At 41.6% G+C, this 18,448-nt stretch overlaps 2 protein-coding genes across 2 annotated transcripts in view; both read right to left on the bottom strand.

The window, feature by feature from the left end:
* LOC119486724 overlaps window positions 1-18,448 on the bottom strand; it is a 1,187,645-nt gene that overhangs the window by 481,301 nt on the left and 687,896 nt on the right. The window lies entirely within an intron of this gene.
* LOC119487023 (spondin-1-like) overlaps window positions 1-18,448 on the bottom strand; it is a 164,677-nt gene that overhangs the window by 6,094 nt on the left and 140,135 nt on the right. The window contains exons 11-13 of the mRNA XM_037767648.1: window positions 13,847-14,029; window positions 3,318-3,488; window positions 468-635 (exon numbers count right to left, since the gene is read on the bottom strand). Of these exons, the coding sequence (XP_037623576.1) occupies window positions 468-635; window positions 3,318-3,488; window positions 13,847-14,029 (522 nt within the window). The remainder of the gene's footprint in view (window positions 1-467; window positions 636-3,317; window positions 3,489-13,846; window positions 14,030-18,448) is intronic.

Below are 18,448 nucleotides of genomic sequence, written 5' to 3'. Positions count from 1 at the left end.
AGCAGTCTTAACAGAGAAGGTAAAGGAGCTGAAAACAACTTTAGGTAGCAGGCAGGCAATCCCGGCTGTATGGGTTGGATCTGCTGCGGTAGTGGGTCAATCACACATCGCATTAAATTGAAGAAAGCTTGTGGTGATTTGCTGCGACCAAAACCATACAAATAGTCTTTTTTTTCTAGATCTGGGCACAAAAAGGATTGGTTGCAGGTATCGTTTGATTGGAGAAGTTAGAACTGGATTATCTCAGTTGACACCTTAAAGGTATTGAGTACTAATACACAGCCGTAGTCACAGTGACTTTTGACCTTTGACCACCAAATTGTAATCAGTTCATCCAAGTGGATGGACGGACGGACAACCCGAAAACATAATACCTCAAGCCACAGCTGTCGCCGGCGCAGAGGCATAAAAAATGTGTAATACTACAATACCATAGAAAGAATGGAAAGGAAATAAATATTACTTACGGCATTCTGGCATCATGCATTTCTCCACTTCTGCCACCTCGGTCTTACACATTGATCCGTCTATGGGAGGCATCTTCACCATGCGCTCACGTCTTCTCATACCCAGGCCACAAGTGACGCTGCAGGGGTCCCACTCAGCCCACTCAGTCACCACACAGCTGCTGGGTGCTGTAGAGAATGACACAATGCAAAAAAACACAATATCAATATACATGTCAGTATTTCAGTATTCGCCAAGTTCCACCACAAAGATATCCAGCTTTCAATTGAAAGTCAAATCAGTTGCTCCATTTCAGAGAATGTTTATCATCATCATTATCTATCTTTAGATAATCAATCATATTAAAGGGGTCATTTTTTAAGTTTCAAATTATGAGACAAAACTTTTCCTCTTAGACCAGGGGTCAGCAACCTTCACTATCGAAAGAGACATTTTAGGCAAAAAAAAGAAAAAGAATATGTCTGGTAAATAACACGTAAAATTGCTACTTTAGAATATTATGACTTTATTCTTATAATATTACGACTTTTTTTTCTCGTAAACCTATGACTTTATTCTCTAAATCTCAGATTTATTTTTTTTCCTCAATGTGGCCCTAATGTCGTACCGTCGTACCATAGACCTACAACAATAATAAATAAAAATGAAAATGTAAATAAAAAACAGTTATTCATTTCCATTTTTATAAATCCACAGGGAGCCACTAGAGAGGAGCTAAAGAGACGCATGTGGCTCCAGAGACACAGGTTGCAGACCCCTGCCTTAGATGGAGCAAATATTAATGATTGAAATGTCATTTTAAAACATGGAAATAGATAGGTACATGAAAATGTGGCGCAATGTCTAAAATTGTAGCAGCCTTTGTCAGAGGTGAGTCTAGGCCATGTGCTAACTGAACAGTGCTTGTTAAGATCAGTTTTGGCAGCTGTTATTGCCAACCAACTCGCTCTCACTATGTCACAACCTCAAACCTGTTAAGTATTTTTGTGATTCTGAAAAACGATTTAATCTGAGTGTCATGTGTTTTATTTTAAATCCTACCTAACATTGTGTGACCTCTGCTCTAGAGAGGTGCTATATAAATAGTACATAATATTATATGAAAAGTGCAGAAGAAGTACACACTAAAAGAAGAAATACTACAAAAAATAAATAAATATGTGTAAAATATACTCCATTACAAGTCAAATTCATACAATCAATTTTTACTCAAGTAAAAGCAGCATCTGAATGTTTTTTACCATTTATTTATCTGCTCAAAATGTACCTTAAAGGGAGATTTGTCAAGTATTTAACACTCTTATCAACATATATAATAAGAACAGATATGAACAGATATGCTGCTTTATGCAAATGTATGTATTTATTTATTATTGTAAATCAATTAACACAAAACAATGACAGATATTGTCCATAAACCCTCACAGGTACAGCATTTAGCATAAAACAACATGCTCCAATCATAACATGGCAAACTGCAGCCCAACAGGCAACAACAGCTGTCTGTGTGTCAGTGTGCTGACTTGACTATGACTTGCCCCAAACTGCATGTGATTATCATAAAGTGGGCATGTCTGTAAAGGGGAGACTCGTGGATACCCATAGAACCCATTTACATTCACTGATCTGGAGGTCAGAGGTCAAGGGACCCCTTTGAAAATGGCCATGACAGTTTTCCTCGCCAAAATTTAGCACAAGTTTGAAGCGTTATTTAACCTCCTTCATGACAAGCTAGTATGACATGGTTGGTACCGATGGATTCATCGGGTTTTCCTAGTTTCATATGATACCAGTATCTTCACTCTAGCTTTAAAACCGCTACAACGTAAAATTCAAAAGTTGCGTTAATGTGTTAAAGAAATTAGTGGCGTTAAATCTAATTTGCGTTAACTTTGACAGACCTAATACATTTATAACAACTACTACTTATAACTTATGAAAGAAATGTAGTGGAGTAAAAAGTACAATGTTCCTCTCTGAACTGTAGTGGAGTTGCAGCACAAAGTAGCATCAAATGGTAATACTTGAGTAAATGTACTTACAGTAGTTACTTTCCACCACTGATAATGCAGTATATGCTCTCGAAGCTAGAATACAGTAAAATACTGTGATTGAATTCTAGTCAGCAGGAAATTTGAATTTCATTAAAGGATAACTTCGGTACTTTTCAACCAGGACCCTATTTCCCATGTTTTTGTGTCTCAGTGACTAATGGGGAAAACAATTTTTAAAATTGGTCAGGTATTGAGTGAGAGCACTGCGGCCTCTAACGCCCGGTTCAGACTACACAATATCAGCCCGATTATCGCCCGACACGGCCGTCGTAGGGGATCGGGAACGATAAATGAGTGTCGTGTGCAAAAATCGATCCTCGTGTAGTGTGTCATAGTACACGACAACCGACGCCACGTCTGGGACCGCCAGCATCACACACAACGCTTCTGGCGCCATGATTGACAGTTGCTTCATCCGCCTCCCCGATGACGTCTGAACTCACGCATGATCGTGGAATACGACGTGCCGTGATTGGTCGTGGTCATACGTGTAGTCTTGCCAGTCACCCGACCGAGACGCTGCAAGAGTTTATTGCGCTGCGATAGTTAGATCTGACATGGTGACCATCGTCAAAGACAAAAATATCCTGTAGTCTGATCCCGGCATAAACGGGCTGCTATGAAATCCTTCGGTGCATTTGCGCACCATCCATGTGCGTGCACTAAAAGTGCTTGTTTTTGCCACTGACAGGCTCAGATTGTTATTACAAGTGTGTGACAACATTATGGACAGGATCCTACAGAGAAATCAAACTTGTTTTTCACAAATACACACAGCAATACAATAAGACTCACAGCATTCATCGTTGACGACACACTTCTCCGTCTCCTCGGTTTGGAGCTGGCAGAGCGAGCCGTCCTCAGGATACTGTTTGACATATCGCTCCCTGGACCTCATCCCCATCCCACACGACACGCTGCAGGCCGACCAGCTGATCCACTCTGACATCATACACGTTGACGGCTCTGACCAGCGGGAAAAGAAAAAAACAAGTAGCAACAGATGTTATTCGAAGAAAATCCTTTTTAATTTTTCTTTGCTAGGTTATTTTTAGTTGTGCATTTGTACCTGAGCTGTTTTAAAAATGGGATCATAATTTGCAGGTGCAGTTGCCTTGTTGCTATTCCTCATTGCAACCAGTACATAAGTAGGTCCACTGCTGGAGTTGCCCATTCATTTCAGTGAGGAATATACATTATGTCTCTCTACACATGCAGGGTTCCTACACATTTTACATTTCAAATTTTTTCAGACCATATTTGACTTCGGGTGCATTGGATGCTGACAAGACTAGAGTGCTTCGGCGCCTCCACCATGGTTGAGATGACAACCGATTTTGCACAAAGTTTGTTTCCAGCTTTCCTTTCCCATTTGGAATTGTTAACCAACCAGGCATTGCGTTTGGGATTATCAAGCCAGCCCTCGGAAAACTTTTACATTTACCCATTGTGGCCGTTCAGTCCACAGCCCTATTCAGAAAGTTGGACAATGTTCCACAGTCAAACATCTTGCACTAGGTGAAAAAAATGATGCCGCCCCTTCTATTAGCAACATACTTGCCAACCTTGAGACCTCAAAAATAGGGAGGATTACGAAATTTAAAGGGACTGTTTGTAAGAATCAGAAATGTCTTGTTAACAGCGACACCTGTGGCCGTTAAGTCAACGAAAGTCAGCGTCCTGTTGCTCGTGCTCGTGCTCGCTCTACATAGACATAAACGAGCATCGCTCAAAACAGTGAGGAGACACACGTCAGCTAAAAGCACAATATCACTCTATATTTCAGCTGCTTAGCAGTAATGTTAGCTGACCAGACGAGGGTCTCTCCATGAATCAATGCTGATCCTAGTGTTGGCTTTTCCTGCCTCAGCCTCCCGGCCGCGGCCGGAGGGAACAGGGGAGACACCGGAGTTTTGGTCGGAGACGATAACGTTTCTCTCTGCGGAGCCCCGTCATTTCACAAGACACGGGAAACCTCTGTTGGTCTGGAGGAGCTGCAGCAGTTATTTCTGCACAAACGTCCACTGAACATTCACTAGATATTCTCAGAGCTAAACTAACTCTTAGAGCGAGCTGAGTGAGAACGAGCGCGGTGTGTGAGTGAAGGCAGGCAGAGGAGCAGAGAAGCAGAGTTCAGCAAATACTCCGGTCCTGGAGACCAAAGCTACGGTCTCCCCCGCGTCCTCCGACCGCGGCCAACACTGTTTAACAGACGGGCTTCACTAGATACAACCAAGAGGTTTTGGTGCTTCCGTGTAGTTTGTGTTGGAGTCTTCTCTGAACAGCGTAGCCACACGCAAGTGCGCGTGGCACACCGACCCGCAATGATTTATACGTGTAGGAAGTTACAAACAGTCCCTTTAAGTGGGGGGTTAGGGGGTCCTCCCCAGAATTTTTTTAGTTTTAGAGACTTTGTTTCCTGCATTCTGGTGACTTTTAAAGAATGAACATAAAATAATAGGCTAAGTGCACTGCGATAGCATTTTTAATCTGATACTTTTTATTTAAATGTTAATTCTCAGGAAAGAAGACAGAATAATTGTGCGTGATTCACGCGTCGGGCGTTCACACCAGCTGCATTTCAGCTGCGTGTCTGCTGCGTTTCTGCTGCTGCAGCCCTTTCTTTCTACATAGTTTTGCTTTTTAATGGCCATTTCATTTCATTATAAATATCATTTATATTTATTTTAGACAGAGAAAGGTTAAGAAACGTGTGGTAATTTGTAAATAATAATAATAATCTACAATTAAAACTCCGTACTATATTCATTCATGGAGCTCTCCAAGTCACTGCATGTTCTAGAACACTGTCCGGCACATATTTCAGAATAAAAGCCTTGTGTTAACAAATAAAGGAATTCTGTCCACAGAAAAAAATGCTTCAGGGCTTTTATTTTGAAATGAAAGCAGGAAGTGTTGATTTAAAAATAAGTCTTTACTTTTTTTTCATCTCTGTAACATATTCTACAGATAGACATTGAAACTGTAGTGATGTAGCTGGTATTATGTTAATATACAGTCAATAGATCACCTTCACTGTCTGTTGCTGCTGTGACATGTGCATGGCACGTGTCAAAAATAGGCGAGACCTCTTTTCTCTAGAAAAGACGCAGCTGAGATGCGCGTGAGTCTCACGCGGGCAGTGTGGCTGCTCTAACCTGTTAACACGGACGCCGAAATAAAAAACAAAAGGTAACATAGCCGCCACGCGCTCCTGATGTTCCTGGTGTGTCCGGGCTGTCAGTGCCGCATGAGGCCAAAATGGCTCGACTTCCACCTGGAAAAGTAGCCGGATCTTCCGGCGATCTTCCGCATCCATTGGGCCCATGGGGCAGGCGGCTCGGTCTCATGACTCAGTCACGGGGTCACAACTGTCACGCTGTCGCCATGGCTTGTTAACTCCTCCTCCCAGCCCTCGCTCCAGACTCGGTCTGGGTCTCATTTACATGAACGGAGGAAGGAAATAACTCTGGATTCAGCTATCAGTGAATTTTACAACTTTTAGGACCTCATGATTTAAATAAGGACTATTAGAGTGTTCATACTGGTGAGTTGATTCACCTCAAAATAAATGATCCTCTGAGTCTCTTTCCCAATGGAAGTCTATGGGGAAAAGTCTTTTTGGGCCCAATGGAAATCACGTGACGGACACGGAAGTTGTAGTACCGCCGTTTGGCCGCTACGAAAGTTGGCATCAACGATCGACGCTCTTCCTGGGGGCCTGAACCGGCCAGGCAAGCTGAGGTGAGCTGAAACACTGGTCCCAGTTTGACATGTTTCACAATCACAAATGACTGAGCCAATCAGTTTCAACGAAAAGAGGATCAGTCCAAACTGAGAGGGGCCGCTGGTATCCCCCCCTCAATGTTGAAAGTATTAGATTGACCCAGTATGACAGGCAACTTTCCGCTCTGTGCTGTCAGCGTGCAGTTTTTGGTTACTTTTTATTATTATTATATTATTATTTTGCTCATAATGAATAGTTGGCCCACATTTCATCGCCCTTGGTAATTGCCTTGATCACCAATATGGATGCGACGGCCCTGGCTGTGACGTACAGGCGTAGAGGCAGATCTGCATAGGAGTGTGCGTTCGGTCACACGCCGTAGCCTAGTTCTGCTTGTATGATCACTTTACTTTTAGAAATTCTGAATTTTACATTTTAGAAAACAGAATAGGGGCAACAGTCCATCCATCCGTCCATCCATCCATTATCTGTAACCACTTATCCTATTCAGGGTTGTGGGGGGGCTGGAGCCGATCCCAGCTGACAGTGGGTGAAGGCGGGCTACACCCTGGACAGGTCTCCAGACTATCACAGGGCTGACACATAGAGACAGACAACCATTCACACTCACATTCACACCTACGGGACATTTAGAGTCAACAATGAACCTAACCTGCATGTCTTTGGACTGTGGGAGGAAACCTGAGAACCCGGAGAAAACCCACGCTGACACGGGGCAACAGCCTGGAAACAGACATGTTTTCCATACTTTCTTTTCTTTTATCTATACTTATCCAGACCTGGAAATTACTAAAAATCAAATTCCATACTTCTCCACAATGCGTAGGAACCCTGCACACCAGAACTCTCTCTAACAGCTGATTGGATTTCAGTCTGTTAAATCGTCTCAAAGTTGAAGGTGCCATTTTCAAAAAGCTCTTCCTCAGCTTCAACTCTCTTTTAATAAGGCAACTAGCCTGAGGGACGGTCCTATTCACAGCCTGGACCTGAGGGAGTGAAAGTCAATATGTATGACCCCGGCTTGTATCAGCTAAAGAGTGAACTGCAGCTTCTCTGGCTTAACAAGGTTCCACTCTGGTGTATTTTATCACTATTAGCCAGCATGGCCTATTCGTCACTTACAATGTCTCTATACGAGTCTAACTGCCCTTTACCCATGTTACTGCCTTCAAACACCTCTGGCTCCTGAGGGCCCTGGTGCACATATTGAAAGTGAGAAAGAGAATAAAGAATAACATTTTATTGAGAAATTATACATTTTTCTTTGACTGAAACACTGACTCTCTCTCACTGTCCGCCCTCCAACAATCTGAGGACAGCATTGCTTACCGGCTGTGGCCTAATAAAGCAGAACTAAGTGAATCATTAATAAGAGATACAGGTATATCCAGCTCGGATGAGGCCTCCAGAGAGCCAAAGTGTTTCCCAGGAATATTAATCATCCTGGACGTCATCCCCCCGTCCTGCGCCAGCACGACCCCACAATTATCAATCTCCCCGCCGCACGCTAACGGAGCGCTAAATGAAAACAAAGGAGAGATGCTCGGGAACAAAAAGCTATCTGTGTTGCTGTCTGATATTTGGATAAGAAGAGCAGTGACGGGTGTGTGTGTGTGTGTGTGTGTGTGTGTGTGTGTGTGAGAAGCTCCTTCAGCCTTGAACAGCCTGAGCTTCACTCGTCCGATGACTGCTATAAATCCTGAGAGCGAGGGAAGAAGAGTGAGGAAGGGGGAAGACAGACACGACTGTGCTGCCTCTCAGCATTTGTTCCAAACTGACAACTTCTCTGGAAATTGGACAACAGCAGACACCTGAGGTCTTTTGCGCTTATGTGTGTTTGTCGAGGGATCGCGGGTTGTTACTCGGAGTAAAAGAGCATCAAACTGACAACTGACAAATCAGAAAGAAAAGTTTCTCCTTTGACAATAACAGAGAGAAACTGAGAGGACTAGGAAAAGCTCATTTGTTTCAAACACATCTGTCTTCAGCTTTGATACTTGGATTACAGTGAGTTTATGCTTTGTTGTGGTCGATTGTGTCTTTGCATCTACACTTGTGCAACATACACAATCCTCATGTTGCCCCATATTAACTTTTCACAACGAAGAACGGTAACACTTTACAGCTCTGCAAATTTCATGGTAATGAGTTGATATATTTACATCAAAATTTATCAAAAATGATTTTGTTATAAACATTATTTAATAATTGTATTCCTCTATTTCCCAATAGCTGCTAATTTATTTAATACATTTCCAGGAAAAGAATAGAAAGTTAATCGATATGCTTTATTTCCATGTCTGCTGATAATAATTATCAAATAACTTATTTGAAATTTCTTAAATAACTGAACCTGAATCATGACATCAGCTTCCAGGTTACATTAGTGTAGACAATAAATCACACAATGGTGAGATCTGTGCCTGATCAGAAGAGTCTTCTATAAGTGTTGGTTTTCCACCTCCGATGAAGAGCAGCCGCTTCTCAAGCCTCAGGGCCCTGTTTCAACCATTAGATGATATTTTAGCATATCATTATTTAATAATGTTTATAATAAAGTCATTTTCTACACATTTTGAGGTAAATCTTGGGGTAATTTGGCAATAATTCCAAAGAAATTTCAAATAGATTACTTGCTGTTACCCAAGTGTTACCCAAAGAACTATCAAAGTTAACATGATAATGACGCCTTAATTTGATTTGATTGACAGCCCTACTAAGAACACATGGTGCATTGATTTATTTTAGTCAATGATAAACACAATCAAAACCTGGTTCAAGCATCCTGGATGCTCAGCATTAATAGCTGATCCACATAATCTCATGTTTCAGTGAATTAATTAGGGTATCCAATCACCAGTGTTTACACTGTGTGATTAGGGATTCGTATTTTGTGACACATCCTCTTGATGTAACCACATCAACTTCAGATACGTGTGGGCTTCACCGTCTTTCACAGTCAGCTCCTGGCTCCAGATTTCTTCTGTAATCACAGAGCTGCCACCCGTTTCCTTCTGTTTTACCTGTTTCTTCACACACACACACACACACACACACACACACACTGTATAATCCTTCACAACAATAATAACGCCAATAGTCGTGCATTGGCTACACAATTTTGGCTTACATTTCTGGTTAAAATAATTCCACTAGGCCGTGAAATATAACCGAGGCATCAGCTTTGTGTTTTTTCCACCACAGATTCCATCAGTCTAAACCATAATGAAGCGTCCACAGTCACTGAGTCTGTTATAGTCACGACGAGATAAATGCTTAATCTGCTTATTAGTTTAAGGGTTCACTGATCACCCCTCTCATTGATAGGAAATGAAGGGACTACAGCAATATAAATGCAAGCTTTGTTTTTAATGCATATTTGTGTGATGAAGGGCTGCATTAGACGATGATCCCAGCATGTGTTTATATTTATGCATAGAATAGAGTTTGGAGGTAAAAAAAATCTGTAGTTTATAGCATATATTTTAGAGTTCAACGAGTTCTGAAGTGTACCAAAAAACAAAGTGTGATTTAGTGTTTGCGTGTATATACATAGTGGGGCTGGGACGATTTGAAATTGTCAAGATAGTATTGTGATTAAATATTGCGAATTATGCAATTTTTTAAAACTTCTTTAACACTAGACCATGGGGAAAAAGATGAATCATACACTTCTATGGACTTTTACCTTTGAAAAATATCTAAATGAATCCAGTAAAAATGTTTGATTTTCAGCATGTATGTAGTCAGAGATGTTCTGAAGTCAAATATATCAGGATCATTGGCAGGAATTATTTATTACATTTTTCCAGCAACCCCAAAATCAAAGAATAAAGACATTTCCCTCACAGATTAGTTATTTTTAATTTATAAGGGACATGTAATGTTTTATTCTTCTGGTGAATATAATCCAATCAATCTTTTTTCCATAGATGTATTTTGTATATACAGTTCCCTTTGTTAACACCTTATTTTGAAAAGTGGACGTAGTCCCACGTGTCTACTTCCTCTAACTTCTCCAAGGTGGTCTCTAGCTCTCCCATCAGCTCCGTTCTTTATCCATCCATGGTCAGCTCCATCGGGGCCGTTTCAATGCAGAGAACATAAATGTCAGTATCTGGGTGCTCTACAGTTGTAGCGTCGGCCAATTTGACCACGGAGGTGAGAATGACGGCCGGCTCGACTGCACGTTACCGCGATACGATAACGTTTCCTGTCCGTGACAGAGTTAGCATGCAGCTTAAAGCCTCGGACACACCAGGAATGTCAGGAGAGCGTGGTGGCTGCGTGATTCACGCGTCGGGGTTCACACCAGCTACATTTCAGCTGCGTGTCAGCTGCGTTTCTGCTGCTGCAGCTGCTGTTGTCAGCTCTTTCTTTCTACATAGAGTTTGCCTTTTAATGGCCATTTCATTTCATTATAAATATAATTTATATTTATTTTAGACTAAGAAAGGTTAAGAAGCGTGTGGTAATTTGTAAATAATAGTAATAATCCACAATTAAAACTCCGTACTATATTCATTCATGGAGCTCTCCAAGTCACTGCATGTTCCACAGCACCGACTGCTCATATTTCAGAATAAAAGCCTTGTGTTAACAAATTAAAGCATTGTGTCCATAGAAAAAATGCTTGAGGGCTTTTATTTTGAAATGAAAGCAGGAAGTGTTGATTTAAAAACAAGTCTTTACTTTTTTTCATCTCCGTAACATATTCTACAGATAGACTTCGAAACTGTATTAATCTTGCTGCCATGATGTCAATATACAGTCAATAGATCACCTTCACTGTCCGTGACATATTCTACAGATGTCTAGACATGTAAACTGTAGTAATGTTGCTGATATGATGTCAATATACAGTCAATAGATCACTTGTGGGGGGGTCACTGTCTGTTGCTGCTGTGAGACGCACGCAGAACGCGTCAAAAATAGGCGAGACGCAGCTGAGACGCGCGTGTGACATGCGGTGCAGTGTGGCTGCTCTAACCTGTTAACACAGACGGTGAAAGACGGCCACGCGCTGCTGACGTTCCTGGAGTGTCCTGGCTGTTAGCCATGTCTAGCTCTTCCTGTCCTGCAATGTGTGAAACCTAAAGTGTTTCCATCCTTTACTAGATGTGTAGTGATTACTACCTCGGATTTAACATGTGAGGGTGCAGGTCGTATCCACGCAGACCCTCCGTCGGTTTCTGCTTTCACGTTTCGGCTCGCTGCGGTTTGTTTTGGTAGTGGTTAGAAGGGAACCAGCAAACTGGGGAAACTCGCGAGATGGTTAAGGTTAATAATAATATTAATTTGAATAGTCACGGTAAGATCACACATCAGATTTTGCAATTTGCGGGCTCCCTTCTAGAAATGACCGTTTCTTTTTGTGACGGATACGGAACGGATATGACGTCATGTTATTCTGATTACAACAATAAAAGCGGTAACTTCCTTCTACCTCTGCATACACTCAAATTAAGCAAATACTGTATATCAATTCTGGCATTAAAAAAAATCTATTTCAAAATCGTAAAAAATAAATCACGATAAATTAGTGAAATCATTTTTTTCCCACCCCTAATACATAGTATGTCCACATAGAAAGTTGGATGGGTGCGCGTTAGTGGTGAGTGGTCCATTAAGGGTGCTGCTTATCCTGAAATTCCAATTGTGAAATAGATATTTTAACGATTTTTTAAATTTTTTGTTATTGTTGTGTAGTGTGTGTATATAAATGTCAGTTGGAAGACTCACATAAATCATATATTGTTACAGTAACGTGTAATGACTGTCTCCAGTCTTTGTCTATGTGCCGAAGGACGTACTTTTCTCAAGGACGACAGCAGTTTGTGTGTAATATGTTTGGATTTTCCTGATGGCCCCTCTTTGATTGACACCGCACGCCGAAATTCACTGGGCGGAAAATGTTATGCCCGGATTGGGCGATTTGTTTGGACCTTTAAAATGAACAAAATTTAGGATGAAATTGCTGTCAGTTTTTTCCAATATCGTGCAGCCCTAATCCATCCTGTTTAAAACATCAATGTCTGAACCAAATTTCATACCAATCCATTCAATAGTTGTAATTCAATTTGGACCAAAATGGTGGTCAGGCTGCCGGTGCCATCCCTAGACCACCACCATAAGCGTGGCTAAAAAGTAGCTCAAGTGTTACTCATTAACCATATTTATGTTTCCACTATGTTCTGCAGTATTTTTAATTAAGTATTTCTGCTTTTGCTGACAGCAGCTAGCAGTCACTTTGGTAGCTGCTGGACTAATATTCAATATCCACTTGTAACAAATGGCATGCTCCAGGTTTTCAAGAGTGTTAATGTTCTTTAGTGAGAAAAAGCTTCCCTTTATGGCCCTGTTCAGACGGAATTAAAGAGCAGTTAAATTCAATGTAATGAGGGAATTAAAGAATTATCTGCTCTCCAACTCTGGCTGTGTTACTGGAAGTGCTTAGACACAACCAAATAAATGGTATTTATTGAAAGAAAACTGGCTGACGATGCTTTTTCTCTTCCAAATCCTCCATTATTTATATATACATGATTCTATAAATGAGCTTCTTCCCAGTACAAGCACAGCTGACCACTTACATAGCAACTACAGTGAAGTGCCTTGCTCAAGGACTTATCTACCTATATTTTCCCATTAGGTGTAGGGATTCACAACCGTGGTCCCTCACTCTCCAACCTAACTTCTCATAAGGCCACTGTTACATCTGTTAGGAGTGGGGAAAAAAATGCATCCCCCTATGTATTGTGATTTTTTTTTTTACGATTTTGAAATATTTTTTTAATGATATAATCAATATATTTAATTAATTTGAGTCTATGTGGAGGTAAAAGGAAGTTACAGCTTTTATTGTTGTAGTCTGAGTAACGTGACGTCATATCCGTTCCGTATCCGTCAACCAAAACAAACCGCAGCGAGCAGAAACACAAAAGTAGAAACTTTGGAGGGTCAGCGTGGGTTTGTGTTCTCTGCATTGAAACGGCCCCGATGGAGCTGACCATGGATGGATAAAGAGAACGGAGCTGACGGGAGAGCTAGAGACGTCCGATTTTCAAAATAAGGTGTTAACAAAGGGAACTGTATATATAAAATACATATATGGAAATACGATTGATTGGGTTATATACACCAGAAGTAAAACACATTACATGTCCCTAAAAATATATTAGAAAGAAAATACCAATAATTTGTGACGGAAATGTCTTTCTGGGTTGCTGGAATTTTTTTTATAAATAATTCCTGACAAGGACTGATAGATTTGACTTCAGAACATCTCTGACTACATACATGCTGAAAATCAAACATTTTTACCGTATTAATTTAGATATTTTCCAAAGTAAATGTCCCTAGAAGTATATGATTCAACTTTTTTCCCATGGTTTAGTGTTAAAAAAGTTAACAATAATCACAATAAATTGTAATATTGAATCACAATACTCGTAGAATCGCAATACTTAAAAATCATAATACATATCGAATCGGCACCCAAGTATCCTGATAGTATGGAATCAGGAGATAGGTGTATCGTCCCAGCCTTAATATCTGTGTGTGTGTGTGTTTTTACCCTCCATCCTGCATCCCGGTCCCATGCAGGGCTGGAAATCTTGAGTGTGGGGACACGGCACGCTGAGGTCCAGCTGGGCCTTCAGCATCCTCTGCCTCATCCTGCGGCCTTTTTCACACGTAGCGCTGCTACAGGCCGACCAGGGAGACCAGCCGGAGTAGATACACGTCTCTGGTGTGTCATCTGAGAGAGAAACGCACAGGGAGGTTTTGGGAACGCAGGAGGTACCAAAGAAAAAAAAGAGGCATTTTAAAATCAGCTCATTCAGTGATTGACTGGGATCACATGGTCACCAACGATGACCATGTGAGTTAAAATTCCTTTTCTATATAAAGACCTACTAAACATTACTAAGTGAAGAGACTGTGTTTTCTCATATAGGTAAATTCAATGAAAACTACATTTACCATAATGCTTTGCTTTCTTGTTTATTTTGTTTTCCTGGGTAATGAGCCATTGTACTTTCAGTTTTCTTGAGTGATGTAATCTCAGCCAATCAGTTTTGTCTTGGGTGCTGTACTCTAAGCAAATCAGTAAACACCTGAGAGGTGAGGAAAAGAAAACTCGGGGAAAAAAGAAACAGGAGAATGAAGTTGGAGCTGACGAAGACACGTGTGGGCGGAAAGCTGTGTGTATCGTTGTGCGGTCAAAACCAAGTTAAACGTTGAGTTGAATAATAATAATATAATAAGAATAATCGGCACAGGTATTATCTTGCAGTTAATTCTCACATAAGTTGTGGTTCTGTTACTCGGTTTTCTGCCAGCTTAAAGTGAAAGTACAGCCAGCTTAGCCACGTTTTGTTGTTTTCTGTTACTTGAAAAAGTGTGTAAGTGCAGGCTTGGACTATCAAATGTGGAAGTTTATGCCCGAACTGACTGACAGTCAGCTATAAACGGCGGGACGACGATTAGCTGATTAGCTGCTAATTAGTAAGGAAAGACTCAGCGCGAGGGACCTGCGTGTTTTCATGGACAATTGCTGTTGAACTAGTATTTCAATAAATAAATATATATTTTGTTATTCCGTTAACGTTGTTTCCCTGAGCATTTTATTATCACAAGGTTTACATTCTTATTAGGTTCACTTACTTTTCTGGGGAATACAAGTGTAACTCATAGTGTATGAGTGTAGTAGTTCCACAGTGGAGGCACCATGCTATTATTCATTGGTTATTTACTCTAGGTTGTAACTGTATACATTCTGTGGTTATTATTGACCATCATTATCTTGTGTTTTCATCCTTGCTTATCTTTATGCTCAAGCCTGAACTGATAACATCTACAGGTAATGGAAGATTTTAGCCAGCTCACCATCAACCGCTAAGAACTCACGATCCTGTTTCAAATTGAAATGATAGCCCAGTCTCATATCAAGCACATCCTAGATACTGCTGTTTAAAGCATATTATAGTCAAGAGAGGGTTACATCTATTTCATCCACTACAGCCAATGAACTGATCTGTCACAGTGAGATAAGAGTTGGGGGACCGGGCTGCCACAGATTATTTAACATTGTATCCAAAGGTGATTACTGCAGGTATTGGACCACAAGAGGCCACAGACTGACATCTGAGGGGGAGCGTAAGGATGGAGTTGGAGAGAAAGAGACGATTTGTGAATGTCTTGCCCAATTATCAGTGGTAGCAGAGCTACAAGAAGTATAGCAGGGGTACTGGCTTCAATTAAAAGTGCTCTCTCGGGGGTTCAGAGGCAGAGGAAATGAGAGGAGAGGCGAGAGAGAATATACCGTCAGGCCTCAGGGACAAACCTGAGTGGGTCCAATTGTCTGGGATAACTTGTAATGACAGAGGAGAATGAGGGAACAAAGGATGTGGAGACGCAGGGAGGGAAATAAGAGGAGAGTTGGGCTGATGTAAGTGAAAGCCGTGAAGCTCCGGGCGGACGAAGGGGACCGCAAACGTCTCCGTAGTGTCATCTCAAACAGACGAAGAGGGGAAACGAGGGAGAAAGAGAGGACAGGTGGAGTAAGGGAGGAAGAAAAAAGGAGGAGGGAAAGAAGCAAATGGTCTATGACTGACTGAGGAAGACATTTATTAGGCGGCGGGAGGTTCTTGTTAAGAATTCTGCAACGTGGGCAAAATCCTGCACCCTACCCAAGGCCACTAAAAATAAGCACAAAGCATCCAAGTGCAACACAAACACCATCATGCACTGACTGGTCTGTCTTTTTTAGCTGTTAACGAGGATGTAAAGAACCAGCCCAGTCTTTAACGAGGATGTAAGGAACAAGCCCAGTCGTTAACGAGGATGTAAGGAACCAGCCCAGTCTTTAACGAGGATGTAAGGAACCAGCCCAGTCTTTAACGAGGATGTAAGGAACTAGCCCAGTCGTTAACGAGGATGTAAGGAACCAGCCCAGTCCTTAACGAGGACATAAGGAACCAGCCCAGTCCTTAACGAGGACGTAAGGAACCAGCCCAGTCATTACCGAGGACGTAAGGAACCGGCTCAGTCATTACCGAGGACGTAAGGAACCGGCCCAGTCCTTAACGAGGACGTAAGGAACCGGCTCAGTCGTTACCGAGGACGTAAGGAACCGGCCCAGTCATTACCGAGGACATAAGGAACCAGCCCAGTCCTTAACGAGGACGTAAGGGACCAGCCCAGTCGTTAACGAGGATGTAAGGGACCAGCCCAGTCGTTAACGAGGATGTAAGGAACCAGCCCAGTCTTTAACAAGGATGTAAGGAACCAGCCCAGTCCTTAACGAGGACGTAAGGAACCGGCCCAGTCGTTACCGGGGACGTAAGGAACCGGCTCAGTCATTACCGAGGACGTAAGGAACCGGCCCAGTCCTTAACGAGGACGTAAGGAACCGGCTCAGTCCTTAACGAGGACGTAAGGAACAGGCTCAGTCGTTACCGAGGACGTAATGATCCGGGCCAGTCCTTAACGAGGACGTAATGAACCGGCCCAGTCCTTAACGAGGACGTAAGGAACCAGCCCAGTCATTAACTAGGACGTAAGGAACAAGCCTAGTCGCCAGGAAAAAATGTTTGGCATTTTTTGCAAACCAAGGACACGTTAAATGTCGATGTTTTTGCATTCGGTCAGAGCAAGTTACATAGTTTAAATAGCAAAAAGAAACACACTGGGCGGGCAGGAGGGGAGGTGGATGGATCCAACAAACACAAGACTTTCATCCAGGAGACCGATGTTTGAGTCTCGTGCGTCACGCTACAATCAGCTGTTGGTTCGTGTCCCATGTTGACAACGTCCAGTTTCATTTTCACCAGTTTTGGGGCAAGTTATAGTCAAGTCAGCACACTGACACACTGACAGCTGTTGTTGCCTGTTGGGTTTCAGTTTGTCATGTTATGATTGGAGCATATTTCTTTTGCTAAATGCAGTACCTGTGAGGGTTTCTGGACAATATCTGTCATTGTTTTGTGTTGTTAAATGAATTACAATAATAAAGCAAGTGTATATTTTTAGCATTTTGAGGAGATAGAAAATGTGTGATTAATTTGCGATTAATCATGATTAACTATGGCCAATCATGTGATTAATCCGGATAAAATATTAATCAATTGACATTCCTATAAAAAACATGAACATGAATTTTTTCTTATGAAATGTATTTGCTCATACAAATTAGTTGTATATTAATCTAATTTTTAAGGTGACAGGGATGCAGAATTCCTAAATACTTTTGTTCCATTGTGGTCCCTCTATATTTATCCCCCAACCGACACATATATCACAGCAAAAATGTGCGAGAGAAAGTGAGACAGAAAGAGAGAACTATACAGAAAGAAACTGTATCTTCTTCCATTGTGGTTATATACTACATTACAGATATAACTCTCAGGTAGCGGCCGCAAACAGATTTCAAATGCAGTCCTGCTGAAATACCATTGTCCAAAGTGACAGGATCTGAGATGCATCCCAGAATATAAAGTATGTTTGATAGAGACAGGACTTGCTCTGCAGCAGTGTGGTGCCCCCCCCCCACCTCCTCTCTCTGTTTCTGACTACTTGACCTGAGCCCATCTGAGACTCTACATAAACCAGCTGTGTCTGTAATGAGCTATGTGTGTGTGTCCTGGAGCGTCACAAGACACTGAATCCCCACAGTATCTGCTCAGTCTGTAAGTGGATAGTTAAAGTGAATGTTTTGCAAACACGGAGTGAATTGAAGAGTTCAAAGAACAGAAAGGAATGCAATAACATATAATGGCAGGGTCTGAATAAAACACTCCATCAAGCCCTTAAAGCTTCAGTAGGCAACAAGTTTTTCGCATCATTGGGCAAAAATCCCATAATAACCTTTCAGCATATTGTAATTCAAGTGTTCTGAGAGAAAACTAGACTTCTGCTCCTCCTCATGGCTCTGTTTTCAGGTTTTAGAAATCTAGCCCGTGACGGGAGACTTTGACCAATCACAGGTCATTTCAGAGAGAGAGAGTGTTCCTATTGGCTGTGCTCCGGCTGGTGGGCGGTGCTTGGTATTTCCTCAGCAGATCTCAACATGGCTGCCGGGTCACAAACTTTCTAATTTTACAGATAAACAGTACAATACAAGATGATTCTGAAAACATTTGAGGGGAGAAATAGGCATTACAGTTAAATAATATTG

This window comes from Sebastes umbrosus, chromosome 4 (genome assembly GCF_015220745.1).
Source record: "Sebastes umbrosus isolate fSebUmb1 chromosome 4, fSebUmb1.pri, whole genome shotgun sequence".
Taxonomy (NCBI): Eukaryota; Metazoa; Chordata; class Actinopteri; order Perciformes; family Sebastidae; genus Sebastes; species Sebastes umbrosus.
The sequence above is the reverse complement of the archived record's forward strand: the minus strand, read 5'-3'. Positions and strand labels throughout refer to the sequence as shown.